This window comes from Moschus berezovskii, chromosome 3 (assembly GCF_049115385.1).
Source record: "Moschus berezovskii isolate FMDL1 chromosome 3, NW_MosBer_1.0, whole genome shotgun sequence".
In the NCBI taxonomy this organism is placed as follows: domain Eukaryota; kingdom Metazoa; phylum Chordata; class Mammalia; order Artiodactyla; family Moschidae; genus Moschus; species Moschus berezovskii.
In genome coordinates, this window is record NC_142462.1 from 103,452,137 (window position 1) to 103,476,944 (window position 24,808).

Sequence of the window (24,808 nt, forward strand, 5' to 3'; positions counted from 1 at the left end):
ATGCTCTAGACCAATTAGACCAGAATATTTGGGGATGAGATTTAGGCTTCTGCAGTGTTTGAACTCCCCAGGCAGTTCCATTGTGCAGTCAACTTTGAGAACCACTGTTTTGGATCACAGGTCCTAACTGCTTCTCCTGTCAGAATCTGTGTGGAGAGTAGGCTTTTCTTACTGCCTAAAATGATCAAAAAGTATTGATGTGTCTGATGCCATTCCACATCTTACAGATGTTAGGTAGGCAGGATGCGATCGAGAGAAAAGAAAAATAACAAAAACATTGGCTGTGTTCTTAAATAGAGCACAGCCTGTTTTGAGTAGAGTAATATCAGTGGTCATGTATGGATGTGAGAGTTGGACTGTGAAGAAAGCTGATCGCCGAAGAATTGATGCTTTCGAACTGTGGTGTTGGAGAAGACTCTTGAGAGTCCCTTGGACTGCAAGGAGATCCAACCAGTCTGTTCTAAAGGAGATCAGTCCTGGGTGTTCATTGGAAGGACTGATGCTAAAGCTGAAACTCCAATACTTTGGCCACCTCATGCAACGAGTTGACTCATTGGAAAAGACTCTGATGCTGGGAGGGATTGGGGGCAGGAGGAGAAGGGGACGACAGAGAATGAGATGGCTGGATGGCATCACTGACTCAATGGACATGAGTTTGAGTGAACTCCGGGAGTTGGTGATGGACAGGGAGGCCTGGCATGCTGCAATTCATGGGGTCTCAAAGAGTCGGACACTACTGAGCGACTGAACTGAACTGAAAATAATTCAGGGTATATTCAGGAATACTAAGGGAAGGGAACATGCATTTATATTCCATATTCAGAACAGAACTAGATTAGAGAAAAATAATTGTGTACTGTATGGCAAAGAATATCTAGAGCATATGACTATTTCTTTCAAATTAGTGAAAAGATAATTAGAAAAATAGAGTCTTATGAATTGTAAAGAAAAATAATCAGCACACATATAAGTCTCAGCCTCACTAGTAATAATAATTAAATCATTTCTCCCATATCCAATGAGCCAAAGTAAAAAAGAATAATTAGAAAATGTGAAGGCAGCTCAGGAGGCTGCATGTGAACCCCCCGTGCACCCCACGCTCTTTTGTGTACCCCACGCTCTTGAGGCAGCTGGCAGGCAAGAGCCAGGACCTGTCCCGCCCAGCGGCTTTGGACAGTGCACAGATGCTGGAGCTATGCTCTTCTTCCCTTTTGGAAGCAAAACAAAGGAAAAATGTGAAAAGTGAAGGGAGGTTTTGAAATAATGGGTTTTGTTCTGCACCTTTGGTGGGAATAAGATTGACAAAATCTTTTAGGAATATAGTTATGCAATATCTATGAAAATGTTAAATGCATGTACCCTTTAACCAGCAATTCTTTTCTGCTAGAGAAATACTCAACAGGTGTGCTCAAAGAAGCATGTCCAGGCACTGTGTTAGTGTTAGTCGCTCAGCCGTGCCCAACTGTTTGCGACCCCATGGACTGCAGCCCACCAGGCTCCTCTGTCCATGAGATTTTCCGGGCAAGGATTCTGGAGTGGGTTGCCATTTCCTTCTCCAGGGCATCTTCTCAACCCAGGGATCGCTACAACCTAAATGTTTATCAATAGGAGAATGGTTAAATAAATTGGAAAAATCTGTCCTGTGGATACTAGGCAACTACATTTTTTGAAAATGAGATTATTCTAGTTGTACTGCCATGAGCAGATCTCTATGGCAAAATGTTGAGTAGAAAAAATGAATTACACTAAAATATGAAATATGTGTGTTTTCTTTCATCACATAAAACTGCCTTTCCAGCATATATCTGTGCAAATGCGTAGAATTTGACCTGTAAGAAAGGATGTTCATCAAATTAATGTCTCTGGACAGGTAACCAGATTAGGGAAGGGTGGATCAAGAAGAGGGTTTTGACCTTATCTGTGTTATTTAGATTTTTATACAGAAGAGCACAGTTAGGATAAGGTAGCAGAAACTGACCAGTCTGAGACTCCTTCAAAGAGAGGGTAGAATTTTAAGAACATTTTGATTAATGGGAGGGAGACAGTGTAATGGATTGATGGTGTATGGAGACAGAGGCAGAAGTGTTGGCTTGAGAGAGGAATGTCTTCATTGGCTGTCCCTTGAATTCTGTGATTTTATATTTCCTTCCAAACTTGTTCTTCGTGCGTTTCCATGAAAGTGTGTTTTATGGGAAAATGAGATTAAGAGAAACCAGTTTTCTGCTGGCCCTCCTGGGGAATGTGGGGACATAGGATTGGTGTTTCTAGTAAGAAAAGCCACTTTCATTACCTCTATGAACAGAGGTCAGGGGTACAAATAATTCCCAATAATGAGCAAAAAAAATCATTTTGCTTTTATTTTCTAATGTCCTTTAAATATCCATCTGAATATGATAGGGACTGTCAACTGTAAGTTCATAATTTTAAATTAAAATAATGGAGCCACAGTCTGAAAGTTCTTCGGTTTTCCTTCTCTGCTCCATTGCTGTTTTCCTGTGGGGTCTAGAAAACATCATCTTTTAATGTGGCTTGATTTTAGCTGTTATCTCTTTAAATCTGTTGAATATTCTCCAGACTCTTCAGTAGATATGGGGTTGACATTTTATTTTGAAAGGCCTTTTCTTGGTAACTGAACCTAAGTGGACACCTGAAGCCTCAAAATTCCTCATCTCGGGTACATGCAGAGTGGAGAGAGAGGGAATGAGAAGGGTAGTTGGGTATATACCCTGTATATATATAAGGGTAATGTATTGTTGGACCACAAAGAAGTGACTGAATTTACAAGGGGAAAATTTATAGCATAATAAGAAGTATTGTTTCATTTTGGCCAGATTAAAACTTTAAGAGTTAGAAAAATCTTCTTTTTAAAAACTATCTGTGGTTTCCATATAATCTTTATTTTTGATTGCCACTGGCACGAATTTAACGTATTTTTCTTTGGTGAAGGTGCCCTGGAAGGAGTGGTGTTTTCTACTCTCTGCTGATTTGATGTGGGCTTACTAACCAAGCTGGACACTTGAAGCCCGTCTTGAGCCCTAAATCAGAATGAGAGGCCAGGAAAGCTTGTTGCAGCCCAATTAAAGGACAGCCAGAGAGGATAGGCTTTACCTTTGCTCATCCTGTTGATTGTCTCCCCTGTGGATTAAAGACAAACCTTCCTTAACAAGCACATTGAGTAGCTTGGGTTTCCAAAACTCTCCAGGACCAGTAATTAATCCAACTGGTAATGAGAGCAGAGTGTTGAATTCTGGAAAGAAATCATTTAACTCTTTCTATACTAGATAGCTCATTTCCCTTTATTAATATCCCTTTGTGAACACTCGTTATTTGGAACAGTATAAAAATAGTGTGTTGGTAAATTGCCTTTATCACATTATCTCTGTGCACTTAAATGCAAAAATTGTCCTTCATCCCTAAACTGTACATACTTGAAAAGTTAACTTTTCTGGTAGAAAGTGCTTTTTGCCTTTTATTTTGATTTAGAGGCAAATTTTGTGTAGTTGATAGTACTTTAAAAAGTTAAGATCTGACTCTGTATTGAAATTTGTTAATTTCACTCTGGGTCCATTTTTTAACTTAATGGGATTTTTTTTTTTGGTCTGTGGAAGTCACCTTTTCCTTTGTGCTGCTTCTGTTTCTGCTGCCTCTCATTAGCCTCTACTGTCTTCTTCCTAAGGCTTTGAAATATTTCCCAACTAGAAATTCTAGCAAATAAAAGCATCTTTTCAGACTTTTAAGAAAACTTTCATTTTTTTGTTAATTTAGAGATATTTGGCCTTCTTGTTTCATTATCTCCTCATCCTGTGGATATAAAGAACTCTCCTTTTGGAGACTGTTAATGGAATTAAAAGAAAGGGGAGATGTGAAAATCTGTGATACGAGTTTATTTTGTTCACCCATCTGAGAAAGCTATTGTTTCTTTATATGAAGAAATGTAAATATTGTGAGGGTTGAACCTTTTCCTTCTCTATATAACTGAGGCTAGAAAAAGACACACTCCCAGGAAGCTAGGATAAAGGGAAAAATGACTTTGAGATGCACTTTCTTAAAATAACTGAATAAATGACCTCATGAGCCAGCTGATAGCCTGGGTTTGCAAATGGATACATTTCTATTAGCCTGCTGCTTGATGCCACAGAGCCAAATATATAACAGAGTGTATTATATCATATCCTGCAGGCAGGAGACTGTCTGGGAGACAAGGGGGGCTTAGAAAGAGAGGTGAAATAGCAAACTTGGGACACGAATTAGCAATGTAAATACTGTCAACCAAAACTTTTATTAGGTGAATATTACCGATTTAGGTTTGTGATTCTATATTATCTGCTAATTTCTGTCATCTTTCAATTAAATAATGTTTAAATGAGAAAACCTGATATTTAAGTAGGTTCTTCAATACAAGGGTTGCTGTGCTCATTCTCTCATTAATACTTAAGTATTCCCATTTCTGTTTTTTTTTTCTTTCTTTACAAGCTACAAGTCCACGTCCTTGGGTCTGACTCATGCTAAAATTGTTCTCATTTTGGTCATAAGAGGCAATATAAGTGTGTCCTTAGATGGAACACGTTGCTTATGTCTGGAGTACTGTAGACCATCAGGTTCAAAGGAAGGCAGTCTGAGGGGGAAGACTGTAACTTGATAGACTGATTCTCTTGCCGAAAATCATTGTTAGCAATTAAGAATATTCACAAAGTAGCCTCCCCTTCTCCCCCAGCGTACGTATACATCGTGGTAACCATGCCAGAAGACAAAGAATGGTAGTTGTCTCTGTGCTTTAGCATCTGTTTGGTTTGGATTTGATTTGTAAAATAATTTGGATGAAATCCATAATATGTTTAAGGTCAACACCTGTGTCATTATGTTTATCTATATGTCAGACTCATAGACATTGGACTACATTACTAAAGACTTTTTAGAAGAGTTTTATTTTCCCTTTTTATTAAGTAAACCCCATTTATTTTCATATATTTTCATATAGTCAGTCATGTTACCGAATTCTCTATTGTTTATAGTGGTTTTTCATTTTATTCTCTAGGGATTTCCAGATGCACAGTCACACTATTTACAAGTAACAGTGATTTTCATCTGTTCCTCACCTCTTATTTCTCTCATCTTATTGTTCTGATTACTATCTCCAGAACAGCACATTTTTTTTTCTGAAAACATGTTAACTTTGTTTGACACCTTATATGCGTAGATGTTCTAGAAGGAAGATAAGCTATAGCATCAATAGAACCTTAGAGGGTGGAAATCAAACACAGGGCTAGATATTCTTGATCTTATAGGAACAAGGGTATGACATGCAGCTTAAGGTGCACTTTATCAACATCCATATAATTCTCCATCACTCATGGAGCTCTAGTAACCTATGGGAAGCAGTCAGTTCCAACATCACATTTTAGAACTCTCTAGGACCCTCCAGGACAGCTCTTTATTTTGTAATCTTAGAATCTGTTGGGAGACACAAACATATCCCAGATGTCTTTCATGACTGCTGATGACTGTGCTCTTGTTTTCCAGGCCCAGCTTCGGGCATTTATCCCAGAGATGTTGAAATACTCTACAGGTCGGGGGAAACCAGGCTGGGGCAAAGAAAGCTGCAAGCCCATCTGGTGGCCTGAAGATATCCCATGGGCAAATGTTCGGAGTGATGTGCGCACGGAAGAGCAGAAGCAGAGGGTGAGGTTTCTCTAGCCTGAGTTTTCCATTGCTTTTTTATTCTGAATCAACAAGCTTATTTTTGTTGTTCTACTTCTTAGGCTATAAAAAGTCTAAAAATGTGTGTAGTAGTCAAACCTATCCTCGAAAAGAAGTTTGATATCCACTGATTCCCATTTATCAGTCCATCACCATAAAGACTTGGGATAGGTCTATGGATTTATATTTCTCTCTGCAGTTGCCTTTTGGGCTATTGTAATTTTATAAGGTGCTTGGAAAACTGAAGAAACTTGAAGTAAAACTATTAATCATTTTGCATATTAAGTCGCTTCAGTTGTGTCCAACTCTTTGCGACCTTATGGATGGAGCCCTCCAGGCTCCTCTGTCCGTGGGTTTCTCCAGACAAGAATACTGGAGTGGGTTGCCATGCCCTTCTTCAGGGGATCTTCCCGACCCAGGGTTCGAACCCATATTTCTTAAGTCTCGCATTGACAGGCAGCTTCTTTGCCACTAGTGCCGCCTGGAAAGCCCCATTAATCACTTTGAAGACCCAGAAATCTCCTTATTTCTGGTTAGCAAGAATCACTGTTGAAAATATGTATAGAGAGATGTGAAACTAGTCAAGTCTGATGATAATTAAACCTTTTAAAAAATAAGAAAGTCTAAACCAAGTATCCTCCCTTACTTGTTCTGCATATTTGTTTTTTGGTTAGCTTTTAAATTTTACTAAGAATCTTAAATTCTTGAAAAAAGAGTAACCTTCTTTTATGAGAGATTTATGAGTTGACCTCAGGTTAGAGTAGGGTATAAAACCCAAAAGCTAATCCAGACCTTGGTCAGGAAGGAAACCAGTGTGAAATCTCTGGTACTTGGTGCTGAATTTCCTTGTGTTCACATGGGTCTGTGAGAAGTAATCCTGAAGAGAGTTACTTGATCCCAGTTTGATTTGGTTTGTTTGATAACTGACCAGCTGCTTATTTCCCAGTGGGAATAAATAACCAGCATTCTTTGTGACTTTATGTGCTTTTCTGGTCTTTTGATGACAGGTTTCATGGACCCAAGCACTACGGACCATAGTTAAAAACTGTTATAAACAGCATGGGCGGGAGGACCTTTTGTATGCTTTTGAAGATCAACAAACACAAACACAGGCCACAACCACACACAGTATAGCCCACCTGGTACCATCACAGACCGTAGTCCAGACTTTTAGTAACCCTGATGGCACTGTCTCGCTTATCCAGGTGAGTAAACCTTATGGGGAGTAAAGCAGATTGTGATTTCTGAAGCAGATCAGACTAGAGAGTTTTATTTACATAAATTTTTATATGAACTTTATACAGCTCCCTAAGATCTTCCTACCTGAACTTGATTTTTTAAATAATATTTTAAATTGTTTGTATTTTGCTAAATACAGAGCTATAGATAGCTTTTCTGTATATTTCCAAATCAAAGCTCTGTTAAAAAAAAATAGAGAAGGTTTTCATTTTTTGTTATTTTACTCTGTTAGTGGCCAGGAAATAGTCCTTTTGAATTACCTCTTCTGAGGTAAAACACAATTTGTTGGTAGATCAGTTCAGTTCAGTTCAGTCACTCAGTCGTGTCTGACTCTGCGACCCCATGAACTGCAGCATGCCAGGCCTCCCTGTCCATCACCAATTCCCTGAGTTCACCCAAACCCATGTCCATTGAGTCGGTGATGCCATCCAGCCATCTCATCCTCTGTTGTCCCCTGCTTCTCCTGCTCTCAATCTTTCCCAGCAGCAGGGTCTTTTCAAATGAGTCAGCTCTTCGCATCAAGTGGCCAAAGTATTGGAGTTTCAGCTTCAGCATCAGTCCTTCCAATGAACACTCAGGACTGATCTCCTTTAGGATGGACTGGTTGGATCTCCTTGCAGTCCAAGGGACTCTCAAGAGCCTTCTCCAACACCACAGTTCAAAAGCATCAATTCTTTGGCACTCAGCTTTCTTTATAATCCAACTCTCACATCCATACATGACAAGTGGAAAAGTCATAGCCTTGACTAGACGGACCTTTGTTGACAAAATAACATCTCTGATTTTCAATAGGCTGTTTAGGTTGGTCATAACTTTCCTTCCAAGGAGTAAGCATCTTTTAATTTCATGGCTGCAATCACCATCTGCAGTGATTTTGGAGCCCCCAAAGATAAAGTCAGCCACTGTTTCCCCATCTATTTGCCATGACGTGATGGGACCTGATGCCATGATCTTAGTTTTCTGAATGTTGAGCTTCAAGCCAAGTTTTTCACTCTCCTCTTTCACCTTCATCAAGAGGCTCTTTAGTTCTTCTTCACTCTCTGCCATAAGGGTGGTGTCATCTGCACATGTGAGGTTATTGGTATTTCTTCCGGCAATCTTGATTCCAGCCTGTGCTTCCTCCAGCCCAGCGTTTCTCATGATGTACTCTGTATATAAGTTAAATAAGCAGGGTGACAGTATACAGCCTTGACATACTCCTTTTCCTGTTTGGAACCAGTCTGTTGTTCCATGTCCAGTTCTAACTGTTGCTTCCTGACCTGCATACAGGTTTCTCAAGAGGCAGTTCAGGTGGTCTGGGATTCCCATCTCTTTCAGAATTTTCCACAGTTTATTGTGATCCACACAGTCAAAGGCTTTGGCATAGTCAATAAAGCAGAAATAGATAGGGAACCTTTAAAATTCAGATTGCGGTGAGAAGAGAAAGTTGGTTAGCTGACATAAGGTACCAATGATGAAACATGATGGCTTCTAATATTGACTTATTTGGTTGAAGTAAAACTCTGAAGCTCATGTTAGTGTCTGATGTATTATTTTAGTCACTGATTTCATAGTAGTTTAATCACTAAGTCGTGTCCGACTCTTGCAATCCCATGGACTATAGCCCACCAGACTCCCCTGTCCATGGGATTTTCCAGGCAAGAATACTGGAGTGGATTGCCATTTCCTTCTCCAGGGGATTTTCCTGACCCAGGAATTGAACCTGGGTCTCCCACATTGCAGGCAAATTCTTTACCAAATTAGCTATGAGGGAAACCCATTGAATTTGGGATTGAATGAGTCTTCACTTCTGAGCAAAGGAGAGGTTGAAGACACTATTCGTTGACATTTATTACTTCAATGTTTTTGTTTAGGTTGGTACAGGGGCAACAGTAGCCACATTGGCTGATGCTTCAGAATTGCCAACCACAGTCACTGTTGCCCAAGTGAATTATTCAGCGGTGGCTGATGGAGAGGTAAGAAAGAGGTTTCAGTCTGTTTTCACTTGATGCTTGAATGTATAGGTGAAGAAGAAGGGACGGGCCATAATATGAAGAGACTGTAAGTAGCCTAGACATCTATAGCATTGTCTTACGTAAACCTAAAAATATCATTCCATGCCAGTTTTGCAAATAGCATACTCTGTTTATAACAATTGAAATTAATGGATCTTTATGATTCAGACATAACTGTCAGGAACTTAAAATTTTACATTTGCAACATAGCATTTTATATCCATTAAATACTTTTATGCTATGAATCCCAAAGAATTTAATCTTTAGACTTTATTTTAAAAAATTAGATCATTAAAACAAGCTGACTAAAACATTCTTTCAAGGGATATATATGTATATATATTTGTAAATCAGTAGACATGATTTATTGCATTGTAAATGAGCCTTTGAAAATATTTCACAAGAAAATCCTTCCTTGGGAATTCCCAGGCAGTCCAGTGGTTAGGACTCAGCACTTTCACAACATGGCCCAAGTTCAGTCCCTCGTTGAAGAAGTAATATCCGCAAGCTGTGTGACACAGTCAAGAAAGCCCTCAAAGAAGCAAAAGCAAAAAAAGCAAGAAAATTTGTCCATATCAAAACTGAGCTAATTATGGGATATAAACTTAAAGGTAGTTAACCTTTATTGAGCACTCAGTAAGCTAAGCACTTCTCAGCTCTAGGAAGTATAGGTTCTGTTATCATCTTCGCTTTTTACATGATAAAAGGGAAAAGGTTAGGTGACTTGTCCAAAGGTACAGAGTAACTTAAGTGTTGAAGCTGGGTAACGCATTTAGAAAAATGTTGTCTAAGCTCTGAGCCATCAGTGAAGTTCAGGAAAGGGTTTGTTAAGTGACTATGGGCTTTTCCCCTAAAGGTTGTACTCCTGAAGTTTGAAAACTAGCCAACAGATGTCAAAGAGCCATATCAGAAATGAAACTAAAAATATTATCTCCCCTTTGCTCAAAACCATAGACTGTTTTCACTGAGAACATCACAAAATCACTATCATTTGTGCATCTCAGGAAAGGTAGAGAACTGCTGCCTTTCATGGCTAGTGAGGTGAAGAGAATTACAGCAGGCTCCCGCCAACCAGTGTGTGGTGAGCTCCTGCCATGCTGCAGTTCAGGTGTTAGATGTATGGAGCTGAATTATTGCTCTCAGGAACCCTGCTCTCAGAGAGGGGTCTATGTGAATGAACTGTGGTCCTTGCTGTAAGAGATGCTGCAAAGTGGTGCCTTCAGGATAGAATGTTTCTGGTAACGGAGAGTGGGAGGATTTGGGGCAGGAGCTGGCCTTTGGTTTTCCAGTATAGAAAGGTAAAAGTCTACAGGAGATTGACTTATCAAAGTATGTAATCATAATGAAAGAGAATGGACTAGCTGAGGCGGAAAGTTATCAGTCCCCAAACACTAAGACTAGAGGACAGACACTCCCTGAAGTGTGAAGGAGGTAGTAAAGAAAAAGGTTGGTACATTTGTGGGATTGGTTACTTTTTGAAGTTATTTACCATGTCTCCCTACTGAACATTTCCTGGGTACTATGAAAGTAACTTTGAGTTTCTTAAACACTTCTCTAGAGATGAATTTTTTGAAACCTGTTTTACAGAATAACTTCACATAATCAACGTTTTCAAAAGTTCATGGAAAATATGAAGGGAAAAAGCATCTTAGTCACGTTATCTATGGCTTTTCTAACAGACTAACATCATTCTAAGTCATTTATATGAAAGTTTGTGAATGACATACACAAATAACCTGTTGGTAAATATCCAAATTCAGTCAGATTTTTAAAAATTCTGACCCTTCCCATATTTCCAATAAAACAAAAAGCATATGAAAAAAAGAAGCATATATCATCTCAGAAAGTGGCAAAATGTTTTAGATTTTATGGTTCGCTTCTATTTGCCTTCTGATTTTTCTTAGATGTTGACATGATTGTTAAGCATCTTAGTTTTGAGCCATGAGTGCTGTGATTAGTCAGACTATCTCACTTGCTTGGAAAGGTAAGACCACATCAAGCCAACAAAGCATTGCATCAGATGACTCAGGAGAAACATCCTACTGCCTGTATTTAGCATAGCTTCTTCCCAGGAACAGAAAGTACTTTACAGAAATAAACAGTACTTATACTTTTAGAAGTTGTAAGGTCATTTTGTTATCTTAGCCTTGCCAATGAGAGCTCTTACATTAAATCATACTGCATTCAACATCCAATTAGTTGCATCACTGTGATATCTGATAATAGTGGTACACATGATTCCTTTAAAGAAGCAGCAGAAGAACTGAAATATGGACACATTAGAGACATGAACTTTAAACTGAACCATCAACACGTGTTAACAGTTTTGAAGTAGCATAGCTTATTTTAGGTGGGCTTTTTATGAATAGCAATTTATTTGAAATATGGGCACACTGAAGAACAAGCAGGGAAATGTGAATAATGGAACATATTCTTCATCTGGCCGTTAAGTAAATGCTTTCTGAGTTCTGTGCCAGGCACTATATATACTAGACGTAGAGGAAAATAAAGACCTTCCTTGCTCTTAAAGAGCCCACAGGTAGCTGGTAGAGAAAAACACATCAGAGAAAATGGCAATGAGATAAGGATCTAGTAGAAGCCAGCCCAGCGTGTGGTGGGACACGAGAGGAGAGGTCCTGAGCCTTGGGCTGGCTGTAGGGAGTTGTCTTCAAGCAGAGCTATCCCAGCTGTCATCTCACCTGATCTCAGATCGGAGGGGTGAATAGGAAGCAATGACAGGAAGGACAGGAGTTGTGTTCCTATCAAAGGGAGCAGCACACGCAACACATCACAGTGTGAAAGTGGGGAAGAGCCACAGGTGGTTCCTGGTGGCCAGAGCGACAAGGTCACTGCAGTTTGAAAGGCCTCACTGTAGTGACTCTGTCTCAGAAAAGCACAGAAGCTGACCGTACATCCTCTGAATATCTTTCCCTTCTAGAGTGTGTGACCCTTTCTCTGAGACATGGTGACACCCAGGCATGGGTAGCCATAGAGTGGTTCCCAAATGGGAAGATGGCAAGGGAGCACAGCAAGAGCCCAAGCAAGCACAACCAAAGCACTGAGACTCAAGAATAGGAAATTCCAGAGAAACGTTAACACCTAAGCTAATTGATGTTTTCCCTGTCAATACTCTGAATAGAAATCTCTTCCATCTCCTTCTTCCCTCTTCTTCTCCACCCTTCACCACAATCCATTAATCTTCTGTGCCATAAATTCAGCTTCCTTAACGTATACTGTATATGGCAACATTCTAATACCATTTCCACTACAAATAATAGCTGTAAGGAAATGCATGTGTATGAAGTTGCTGCTGTGAGTTGAGCCTGAGTACTTGGGAGAGCTGCACGGGGCCACACTCTGCAGCGGGGTGGGCAGAAGTATAGTGCGGCAGATCTGGAAAGTGGAAATGCTGCAGGGCTGGCCAGCTTCAGCTGATTTTCAGAATAGAATCCTCGGCCATCTAGAAATCAGCAGTGTAATTCGTCATCTCAAATGATGTTTTCTGTGATGCTCATTGGAGTAATAAGATCAAAGCGATAATACCTTAAGAAGCAAGAGTTTTGTGAATTCCTGAGTGGGCACCTTTGCAGCTTTAAAGGAAGGAAGTAGGATGTCTCTGGCTCTTAGAACACTGAAGGCTTGCAGCCACAACCCACTGCCCATAAGAACTCAGGGCACATACTAAGGTAGCTTAGAGAGGTGTCTCATTCTCTGGGAGGCCTTTGACAAACATTTGGAGAAGCACTGTGATAATCAAAGTATATCAATAGAACCAAAGAGGGAGGCATTTTAAGGATCTATTCTCTTAGAGCTGGTGGTACTTTCTTTGGGACACAGTAATATACAGGCACAAGTGAACCAGCACTGGACCCCAGTGGAAGCTCCAGTAAGAACAGCTAGCATTCTGAGACCTGAATCTGCAGAAATACCATATCTAAGCTGCTTGACTTATCACCTGCCATATTTTAGAACTGAAATGGCTTTCATTGCCCCTGCTGCTTTTTGGATTTTGGTGGTGGTGGATGGGAGAGATACTCAACAGTATTAATTAAACAAAATGGACTGAAGTAGCTAGATTCAGGTATCCAGAACTGGAGGGCGGGGAGGGGGGCAGCAGGGATGGAATCTCTTAATGCAAAGCATTATACTGAAATCAGTCATTGTCAGCCAGGAACACCCCTCTGCCCATCAGAGAGGACATTTGGTGGTGTCTGGAGATATTTTTGATTCTCATGACTGGGGAGGATGCTGTTAATATCTCGTTGGGTAGAAGCCAAGGATGCTGTTAAACATCCTACAATGCACAGGACAGAACTCAAAACAAAGAATTGTTTAACCTAAAATGTCAGTAGTGCCAAGGCTGAGAAACCCTGTGCTAGATCTAATAAAGCTGAATTTTGATCTACTCTGAATAACTGGATAGTATGGTTTTTTGTTTTGTTGTTTGTTTTGTTTCTTCATAATTCCTCTCCAGTAAAATAAAAGCAGTTTTTGCTACATTAAAAAAAATATTTATTAAATTTGGCAGTTTCCATCAAAAATAAAAATACAAAGTGATTTTGATATATAATTCTACCTTTAGGAATTTACTGAATAAGTAGACTCACATAAACTAAACAAAGTAGTATATATCGTCCAGTACTGTTTGTAATAGCAAAGCATTGGAAGCTACTTAAATGCCCATTAAAAAATAGCTGGTTAAATAAATCATGTGTATCTATGTAATGCTATGCAGCCATTATTATGAATCATGAACGAATGAAGCAGTTTGATACATTCCAAGTTAGAATCATTTCAGAGCTGTATTGTTTGTGAAAAAAAGCAGGGTACAAGAATATATGTAGCATATGCCGCAGTTTTTCTTCAGAGTGTGTGTGTGTGTCTAAATACGCTCATATATCAAGAGAATATCCCTGCAGAGAGATGCAGGAGAAATGGAGAAACAGGTGATACTATTGGCCTTTGGGCAAAGAATCTCGAATACTGGCATTGTATCCCCTTTGGTACAGTTTGAATTTTTTTTTAGAAGTATACTTATGGTTTATTAAAAAAACTCATATTTTGAAAATTATTTAAAAGGATACAGTGGAAAATCTTGCTTTCTGTTTTCTATCCAACCTATTCCCACATCTCCACACACACTGAGGAAAATATTTTCATTGGTTTCTTTTGTGTCCTTCCAGAATTTCTTTGTGCAAACGTAAGCAAATTCAAATATATATTCTAATACCCCCTTTTTAACCCAAAATTATCATGCTAAAAACCCTGTCCTATACATTGTAAGTCATGTTAATTTATAGTATGTATGTATTTGGCTGAGCACATGGCAGTTTTTTAGAAATATGACTTTTGAAATCATAATCACCATCCTCTTGTGACTGATTTTTTTAACTAGCCTGTCCTTTTCTGCCTCAGGTGGAACAAAACTGGGCCACGTTACAGGGGGGTGAGATGACCATCCAGACAACGCAGGCGTCAGAGGCCACCCAGGCGGTAGCATCACTGGCAGAGGCCGCAGTGGCAGCTTCTCAGGAGATGCAACAGGGAGCTACGGTCACCATGGCACTCAACAGGTGGAGGCAGGGGTGGGCAATAAAAGAGGAGGGTGACTCTGTCCCTATGTACAGATGTAAAGAGAAACGTCGTACCTCACTTTGTCACAACTGGCATTTGGAACTTAACACTCTTAACCCATAAGATATTGTAAAGTTGTCTTGTAATCAGCCTTCACCTACCCCATTCCCATTCCACTCTACCCCCAGCAACCAGTTCAGCCTTTCTGACTTGCTGCTGAAACCTGCTGGTCAGGAATATGGGTCCCTTTTGCTGTATCCTGTTCTGTGATCAGTAACAGACCAAAAACAACAGCAAGGTGTACCTTGTGTTTTTAAAGGGACCAAAGGATGTAATAATAATAAAAAAAAATCAAGAAGTTTTGGGATTGAGTTTCCTTTTACCTTACAAAGAAACTGCATTTTGTTATGGATATTAATTCATGTTTTAGCTGATCAGGAGCTAACTTTACTGACTTTTCAAGAAATTTGTTTTCTTTGCTTACCAGTGCCTCTGAAATAAAATAAGTTTTGAATTATTGGGGGAAAACTGAACCTTTCTTCTTCAGATACATTTAGGAAGGATACTGTAGAATGGAGCACTCTAGTAAGAGGCAGTTCCCAAAATGAAATTGTATTGTTTTCCATATTGTTCCTTCTAATGATTGTTGACAGAAAAAAATCATCCCCATATTATTATTCTTACTGCTCATTGCTGACACAATTTTATTTTCAATAGACCCAGATATTTTAAATAATGGTTAAGAGGGTGTGCTTTGAGGCCAGATTACCTGGTTTGAATCCCAGCTCTGTCCCTTACTAGCTGTTTGACTTGGGCAGTTTACTTGAGCTCAATGCCCAGGCTTTCCTCTGTGTAAAACGGGGGTAAAGACAGTACCTACTGTGAGAATTGGAGTGAGAGTTGGAAAAGTCAGTGCATGTGAGAGCCTCAGATTAGTGCCCAGCGTATGGTAAGGTTGCTGTTATCATTATGTGCAGCAGCTATTAGTCTCAAATAGTCGGTGAATTCTCGTGACGTGCCAGCACTCTACTAGGTAAGAGTGTATATAATGAGTGCTCTAAGATATATTATCTGCCATTAAGGAAATAATAATGTGATTGGGAGGTTGATTTCAGTAAAACACTTAGCAAACATATTAGAGTGTAATTCACTGTCCAATTGTATAGTGTGGACTATGAACATAGAGGGAATTCAGAAGGGGATCACCTCCTTCAGAATATAAACATCAGAAAAAGTTTAGATTGGCTGCGATGGACAGTAGAAAGCCTTGATAGGCTTAAGTATAGGTTTCCATGAGACTGTATAGTACAGTAGCTGAGACCCATTTCTGAGGTCATATTGGTTCAGGTTTGAATCTTACCTCTGCCGTTTAGTTGCCATACTATCTTGAGAAATTTCACCCCTAAGCATTGGTTTCATCAAATAAGGATAATTTTCATCATGTAGAATCGTAAAGATTCATTGAAATGATGGATATAAAACTCTCATCAGATTGGCTGGCCTGTAGTTAGCATTTCAGGATTTATATTTATTATCATTTAACTTAGATTTTAAGATTCATCTATTCAGAATTGCTTATAGTAAGAAGAGATTAGAAATGGAAGTCCACTTGAGAAGAGATAGTCCACGTGTGACTTGTCAAAGGCTTGGAAACTACTAGTAAGAGTGGAGATAAAGTGACTGGATTTTGAAGGAAGTATGGCCAGGACTTGGTGATTGAACTGAAACATATACACACTTATCCTTCCAGAGTTACCAGTGAGTCCCTGAGTGACTTGGAACAGAAACTTTTTTCTTAGTCCATTGAACCTTTCATGTCATTTTACACTGACATGAAAGTCTTATTTGGTCTCTTGCCCTGTGACTCAAGCCCACTTGTACCTTTGAGAGAAGACACATACAGATAAACTTCCTGAAAACCATGAACAGAATGAGACACTCCTTCCTTTTGGTTTGGTAACCCCTCACTGTAGCAAGGGGCCTTAACAGGCCACCATTGAAGGCCAGAAAAACTTCATGTCATTGAGCCAGCGCCTTGGACGGTCCAGTGAAGTGTGAGTGTCCTGAGAACCCTGTACATTCTGGAAAATATGAGAGGACCAGGGCTTTTTTCCAAAGGCAAGGAGGGTAATGGTTTCCCCTGGGGGCTTGTTAACAAACTCAGAGGCAGCTGAGGCGGCTACAGTGTTTACTTCAAAGGAAGGAGAATATGGTTCACCATGGCTTGAAGGAGGAGTAAAGAGATGTTGAAATATGTTTGCAATCATGGCCCCAATGAGTGTTGGGGGATGGTGTGTTGCAGGCTCTGCTGGAGGTGAAGAAACCAAGCCTGGCAGTGATGACTAGACATTGCAGGCTGTTAGGGGAACATCATAGACTCCTAATTCCAAGAGCTGTTACCACTGTCTAATGTCAGGAGGGTTGGGCTTGAAACACAAGCCCTTGGTGTTTGCTTCTCTGTGGGATGAGACCCATTCCCAGCCTCTCCACAGAATTTGTTGCTGGAAGTCACCTTGGTGAAAAATACACTATGAATCTGGTCTTTGTTCCTGTGTAACAGCAATTTCATAGAGCTGCTCTCTTCCAGCCATCTCTTTCGGGTGCAGGTGGAGCAGGCCTGGTTCTCACCTGCACCTTTGCTGCACTGTGAGCAGCAGGTGTGGGCACAGACTAAAGAGAGAGAGGCTGGCCATGTGGAATGGTGGGTGGGACCCAAGGCAGAGGGGCTCCCTCAGCTGTTAATGGCAAATGCGGTCAGGACAGGTGCAGAACAGGCCTTTTTGTTTCCAGCCATGCTGTTAGCAGTTTTGTGTAGCAAGTTAGACTGAGGGCCCTGGGCTCACAACCTGTTGCCCACCCTAGCTTTACAATAACCGAAAAGGGGTATGGAGAAATCATCATTGAATACCCTGGAAACTTGTTAATTTTAATTATTTTCAAAATACAGAGTCAATCAGTACTTCTAGGAAGGAGATAGAGAGTCAAAGTGAACAAATGAAAAGCAGTGCATCACACACTCAAAAAAAAAAAGCTGTTCACCCTGAACAGGCCGACGTGAAAGGAAGTGAAATCACCATTTGCTTGTTGCAGTACAGTGATTCAAGTTTCAGTCTGTTGGTTAAGTCATCCTAGACTTATGTTCTAGGTCCTGCAGAGCCGGTACCGTCTTTGTGCATAAAGATGCATGATAAATACGGGTAGACGGAATCGATGTTTGCCCTCCTGTAAATGTGTGCTGTATTGTTGACAGGGAGATGATTTTTACTGTGTCTTTACTGTGTATGGTGCTGTGACTCAGTGCTGTGGAGAGAGAAATGCCCCAGGAAGTTAGAATTGCTGTTCTTTTGCAGTGAAGAGGCTTGGCTTTAAAAAAGGAAGTGAATCCTATTTTTAAAGAAAAATTTACTCTTACCATTTTTTAAATGAAAATATTGGCTTAAAATTAGAGATATTATTAAAACAAAGCATGGCTTTAATATATGGATTTGTATTTATTTGTCCACTAATGTGGGATGGACAACCTAGTTCAGAAATCCTATCTGGAAATGAAGGGCACAGAATGTGCAGCTGCCTCTTTTTCCTATAGATGAAGGTTAGACACTTGCAGATAAAAAGTTGATGGAAAAAAGGGAGAGGGGGGAGTTGATGGAAATTTCTCATTGTAATTCTGGTTTAGAAACGGCTTGTTAAAAATTTGTGAAGCGGTGGCTTAGTGACATTTTGATCCTGACTCACCTTTTAAGTAAAGGCAATCTTTTTCTAGCGGCATGTCGTTTGATCATTTCTCGTGAAGTCTAGTGTAAGTGGTTAGAATAGATTTGGAAATAATTGTCTGCTGACCACAGGCGGCACCATTGTCTTCACACTTCATGTGAAAGATTCATCTGTCACTGCTTTGCCCCTGACTTGACGGGGCATGCAGTAAGTAACCTCACCAACATGTAGACCTGTCATCCCCATCAGACCTGGCTCCCCAGGTTGCCTTAGTCGTTGCTGGTTCACAGCTTTTCTCCTCGCATAACATACTTTAGAAAGGTATCAAAGAAAATGACTTCAAATATTTAGATTTTCAGACATCATCAAATGGGTGTGACTGGATACAGGGACTCTTCCAGGTCAGGGCTTGGGTAGCTGTTCTCCCCCTTGGAGCCTGTGGAACCCCATACTGGAAGTATGCATCCAAGAGTGGCAGGACAGCACCTTTGATGGTCATACAAATAAGATTATTGTAGATTGTGATTTAAAAAAAACTGGGGAACGAGCAGTCGCTGAGGTGACCTGTAAACAGAGCTCCTATTTCCATATAAACAATTCTCAAATACCAGCTTTCTTCTTCAGAGTACCACACAGTTGAAGCCTTTTCTAGAGACTCTACTTTTTGGCTTTCCATGAAGTCTCAGGTCAGAGTGTTAAATATATTTATCGTTAATAAGCGATAGCTGAACACTGTTGAATTGTCTGGTAGTATTATCTGACACAAGTCTCTCAGAAAAATATGCAGTTATGGGTCTTAGGCACTAAATAATCATTTGTTTTACCATCTCTAATAAATAGTTATTGCACCCTAAAATTAAAATCTACCTTGTAAAATGTAAAGAGTAGCCTTAGTAGTAGTTCCAGGTCAAGGGTCCACTTTGCCTCTGAATTCATGTTACAGGTACTGTGGAATGACTGGCTGTTGATATCAGATCTGAAGTACATTTTAGCATAGAGATTGATCTTGACTTTTAAAGGGGCTGTATAGAAGCTCTGATTCTGTCCAACTTTTTTGCTCAACTTCAATTCCATCCCCAGATTTTTTATAAAGGAAGTAAAAAATTTGAAATGTATAATATCTTGGACTAAGTCAGACAAAGAAGGCTGGAAATTAAAAACATCCACAGCTGAGCAACTAGGAAAGTGGGCTTTGAAATTAGCAATTTTGCTCTTATTATTTTCAACAAATGTCAAAGAATATTTACATGGGGAAATACAAAGTTAAGTAAGAAAAGCAGGCTATAAAACTGTAATACAGCATGATCTTGACTGTCTGGTTAAAGTGTTTAAGATTATTAGGAAAGTAACTCGATGTTTTAAAATTTTCTTTTATACTTAATGAAATTTTTATAAGTTTCTACATGCATTTTTTTATCAGAGAAAAATAATTTTTTAAACACACATAATTTAAAAAGCAAAGCAAGTTAGCAAGAGGGGAGAGTTTTCTATATAATGAGACTTTTTTGTCCATTGGACTTCTCAAACTTCTTCCTAGAATCCTTACAGTGTTAAAGACGTCTTCCTCAGAAGAATGATGCTGTCAGTTGCTTTACTTGTTCGTTGACTTTCTCAGGTGAATGTGACACTGTTAAGTTTGGTACATGGTGCTTTGCCCACAGTCGTGACATGTTTGCCCTAAGCAGTCCACAGCCCTTTGCCCTTTAAGATGACTGCCGTAGTGATGGCACAGTCTGCAGCTGCAGAGCAAAGCTGAATCCACTGGCTTAGTCAGTGTCTGACCCAGAACTTCGTCTGCCTCTGATAAACTAAGTGACGCCACCTTCTCTCCTCCAGGCCCACTTTTGATATTCCCTCAGTACCTTTGCAAAGTGGTACCTGATACGTTCCCAGGAGAGGTGCTGAATTTATCTGGTATTTCATCGCTTGCTCTCCCCCAGCGCCCCATATTTTAACATCTCTGAAGTTTGGATGGTAAACTATAATCTTATGATTACGGTTGTCAGGAACTTTTTTTTTGGCCACACCATGTGGCTTGGGGATCTTGGTTCTCTGACCAGGGCAACCACCAGGAAATTCACAGGAACTTTTCTTTTTTATTGGCACATAGAACAGTAATAATACATTTCATAGTTTGTATCATCACAGAATCAGTAAAAATGAGTATTTATGTATATAATAAAGAAAAGAAAAATGGGATACAAACTGTTAGAATAGTGTGTAAAGAGATGGCTAATGTCTTTCTGTTCTACAAAGTGTTTGCAGTGAAGGGAGGTTTATTTATTAAGTTTTGAGTCAAGGAGTTTGGGCTTATAATGATAATTTAAACTTTTATGTGTTAATTTAGTGTTGCCCACATATACATGAGGCAAAAGGAAGGGGTGAACTTAGCAAGATACCAGTCAACCATTACAATGTATTTGGAATCAAGGATGTAAATCAAGTTGTTATTACTTAATATATTTTTATGTATATTTTAGATTTTTTTGTTTTATATTGGAGTATAATTGATTTTTGGCAAGCCACTCCAGTACTCCTGCCTAGAAAATCCCATGGATGAAGGAGCCTGGTAGGCTGCAGTCCGTGGGATCGCTAAGGGTCGGACACGACTGAGCGACTTCACTTTCACTTTTTGCTTTCACACATTGGGGAAGGAAATGGCAACCCACTCCTGTGTTCTTGCCTGGAGAATCCCAGGGACGGGGGAGCCTGTTGGGCTTCCGTCTAGGGGGTCACACAGAGTCGGACACGACTGAAGTGACTCAGCAGCAGCAGCATAATTGATTTACAATGTTGTGTTAGTTTCAGGTGTACGGCACAATGATTTAGTTATACATATACCTGTTCTTTTTTAGATTCTTTTCTCATATATGTTATTATAGAGTGGCGAATACTTGTTATTTAATATTAACTGAATAAAAAACCCAGGCTTCTGACTCCTCATATTATCATCCATGCTTGGCCATAAAAGGGCAGTTTCAGATGGTCTGCCTTGTAAAAGAGAAAAAGAAAACCTTGTGATCGACAACCAAAATGGCTTTTGCATTGTGACTTTGTATCAGAGCTCCCACTATGACTTGCAAGCACTCAGTTGATACTGATAAAAAAGAGACCGGGAAGGAGTGCCTTCTGTCCTCAAACACCCATTTCCTAGGTTTAAAGAAAAGCCTCACTGTAGCTGTATAAGTATGAAAGACTTGGCATTTCTCTAGCTATTTACTATTATCATTTAAAAATTGCTCTGGTTCTCTCAGTAACACTGGAATCCCTTGTTTGCTGGAGTCAGGGAGCCATCCTGGAAGGGTTGAAAGTTGGTTTGTCTTGCTGCAGCACTATTCCTTCCTTCACCTCACACATCCCCCTCCTGTTCCTGTACCCACAGCGAAGCTGCCGCCCATGCTGTCGCCACCCTGGCCGAGGCCACCTTGCAAGGGGGGGGACAGATCGTCCTGTCTGGGGAAACCGCAGCAGCTGTCGGAGCACTTACTGGAGTCCAAGATGCTAATGGTAAGAGAGCATGAATATTTTATCGAACTTCTTCCCTGTTTCCACTGAAACCTTCATGACATGACTGACAGCAGACCCTTCAGAATGAAGTTGAACTTTGAGTTTATATTGGTAGGCAGTTGATACCTAGAAAATTTCTAGGAGCCTCTGATTTCTTTCACTAGTAGGAGACTTCGGGTTTCCTGTGGGGGAGAAAGGAGTCAAAATAGTGGTTACTAACTGAATGGCTTATTTGAGAAGTAACTGCTGTGACAGGACTTGCTGAGAAGGATTTAAAATTTTTCTGTGAGGTGCATTTTATCCTTTTTCTCCCGTGGTGTAGAGGAGTGTCCTTTACTAGAGCAGAGACTCTCCTGTGGGCGAGTGCATTGGGGTAGCAAAGAATGTTCTGACCATCTTGAGAAAGGTAGCACCATCTCATATCAAGGTCAGCCAGCAGGCTGTGATAAAGGCGCTTTTCTGGTTGATGCTATGGGTTCTGCTTCCTGTTCAGTGCAGCCTCACCAAAAACCTCTGGATTGAGCCAATAACATGCCACTACTCTGCCCTTCTTTCCCAGCTCTTTGATTTTCTGGGTATTGGTGCTCCCCTGAATAAACAAAAGAGATAAAGTTCATAGAAGTACGTTGACAGGGATTTCCAGCTCCAGTGCAGCTCTCTTAATCCATTTCAGCAGGCTCTTGGAGTCAGTTATCAAGACTGGGCTGCCTGGGAAAGTGCCTCAGAAGTCTGGTCAATAGGAGGACCAGCCCTGCTCTGTGAGACTCTGTGCAACTGTTTATTGAGTTTTTAAAATGTACATATAATTAGTTTAAGTAGGACAAATTAACTACTCTATGGTTTTGGAGATCTATAGTTTAAAGTCCTAGAAAGAGAATAGATAATAACATACTTTTATTTAGGCAGACAATTCCTTAGTGGCGTGAGTAGCTAAAAGAAAAGCCCTTGGCACTTTTTGAAGGGTAGATTCCTAAGAACAGAATAATATGTTAGTGGAAAAGTCTTTGAAGAAAGACATAATGCTGCATCGTTCTTCAAAAGTGGAGAGAAGAAAGCACTTCGGTCTTCCAGAGAACAATAGGAAATGTAAACAACTGTGTGGCTTCTGAGCATCATTTTCTTCAGACAAATAAACATATTACAGTGACAGCCTGCTTTTTCTGTAGGGCTAGGGGCTTTCATGAACTAACCCAAATAGAGATAGAGTTGATCTTAACCAGAGCCCTGCAAAGTAAAGGGCATCTTACAGCCATGTATATTCAGGATTAAATGAACCATAGTTGGAATTAAGGAAATCCTCCCTCTTTAGCTAGAATCATACTCTTATTTTCTTACCTTTTTCTGTTCCATATCTGAGTCCTCCTCTACCTTGAATGGAGAAGGATGGGATATCTGATTTTGTCACATTCTGAATTTCAGTTGCTGTTACTCACTTTGCATGCAAGCATGCTAAGTCACTCCAACTCTTTGTGACCCTATGGACTGTATCCCACCAGGCTCCTCTCTCCATGGGATTCTCCAGGCAAGAATACTGGGGTGGGTTGCCATTTCCTCTAGAGGATCTTCCTAACCCAGGGGTCAAACCCACATCTCTTACGTCTCCTGCATTGGCAGGCGGGCTCTTTACTGCTAGTGCCACCTGGGAACTACCCCTGTTCACTATGAAACTGCTAAAAATACTTCCCAGTGTGGATTTGATGGGAGACTTAGTTATCCCTTCTAATGGTCTTGACCTGTATGAGCAAGAAGAGACTGCTTTGTAGTTCTGCCTCCTCCCTAGGCTCATCTTTTCAGATAGATGAGTTAATAGGTAAGTGTAAGGATTATCTGGGTCTCCCACCAAGTAGATATGTCTACTCAGCCATCAAATCAGACCACTGAGTTGTGCCACATCCTACTAATATTAGGCAAAGGCTCACATCATGCCATCTATACCTTGGCAATTCAGAAGATGAATCAAGTATTGGATAGGACCCAAGTAATTCTGATGCACCTTCTTCTGTCTTCTAACATTTTTACCCAGAGTGCTGTAGGATTTACTCTGGGACTTGGAACCAAATTATTCTCATTTAACCAACTAATTTGTCTGTCTGGACTTTTAAAGGGTTCTTTTTTTATCGTTATTTCAGATTGTGTCATGTTGGCATTGTTTGTCACTTTTGTGATGACAAGCTTATGGTATCTGCCAATAGACCAAATTTATTATCAAGAATTGTTTATTTTCAGGAAGAACCAGATGATAGCAGAACAAGTTGCTATTTGGTAACAGACACAACTGGGGAGAAAAAAAATACATCCCAGATTCCAGAGCATGACTTAAATAAAAATCCTGCTAGCAGATGACTCTTATAAGAACAGTGTGGATATTGGCCTGTTCAGGCCTGAAGCAAGAATTTCAGCATCTTTTAGGATGGAACTACAAGGGATGGAGGACCATTGTGTATGAAACTTACTAGAGTACAGTAACCAATGCAAGATGGCCAGGGCAGTGTAGGTCAGTGTTTTTCAAGTTAAGGATGATGACACCTGCATGGCAGAAGTTTAAATTCCAAGTCATCAAGGCAGACCTGACAGAGACCTTGTCCCTGAAGGCTTCTCCTTTTTTCTGGACCCTGTCCCACCCCAACACTAAAGGGACTACTCAAGCACTAGCATTACTTTATTTCATTTGTGTTCTCTCATTGTAAATAGTTATAAATGAGTCTTTTGTCTTCTATGATGGTATTTCATGATTTGGTTCAATTAAAAGGTTTTCACAGGTGCCTTTCTCTTCAAAATGTGTAAGGCTGGGAAAGGGCTCTGGTTGAGTTCTTTTCTTGCCTTTTTCTTTTCTTTCTTTTTAACACAATTATCCCTTGCTTTTCCCCCACAGCACACCTTAAGAGGTTGTACAGTTTTAAATTGCCCATTGGTTTCCTTTCTTTCTACCGTCCTCTGTACCCTAGAACCCCCTTTGCTAATAATGGACTTCAGGACCACTTCAGATCTTTTATCTTCCTCCCTGTTTCAACAACAACAAAATGATAAAAATCTAGATGGGGGAAAAACAAATAACTGAAGTTCATGGTTAATCAATAATGGTA

The 24,808-nt window shown here is 40.1% G+C and overlaps 1 protein-coding gene across 5 annotated transcripts in view; it reads left to right on the forward strand.

The window, feature by feature from the left end:
* Positions 1-24,808, forward strand: part of NRF1 (nuclear respiratory factor 1) — a 135,303-nt gene that overhangs the window by 85,509 nt on the left and 24,986 nt on the right. For all 5 annotated transcript variants that reach the window (XM_055421251.2, XM_055421252.2, XM_088834665.1 and 2 more), the window contains 5 exons: positions 5,521-5,679; positions 6,705-6,902; positions 8,790-8,891; positions 14,346-14,503; positions 21,601-21,725. In XM_055421251.2, coding sequence (XP_055277226.1) covers positions 5,521-5,679; positions 6,705-6,902; positions 8,790-8,891; positions 14,346-14,503; positions 21,601-21,725 — 742 coding nt within the window. The remainder of the gene's footprint in view (positions 1-5,520; positions 5,680-6,704; positions 6,903-8,789; positions 8,892-14,345; positions 14,504-21,600; positions 21,726-24,808) is intronic.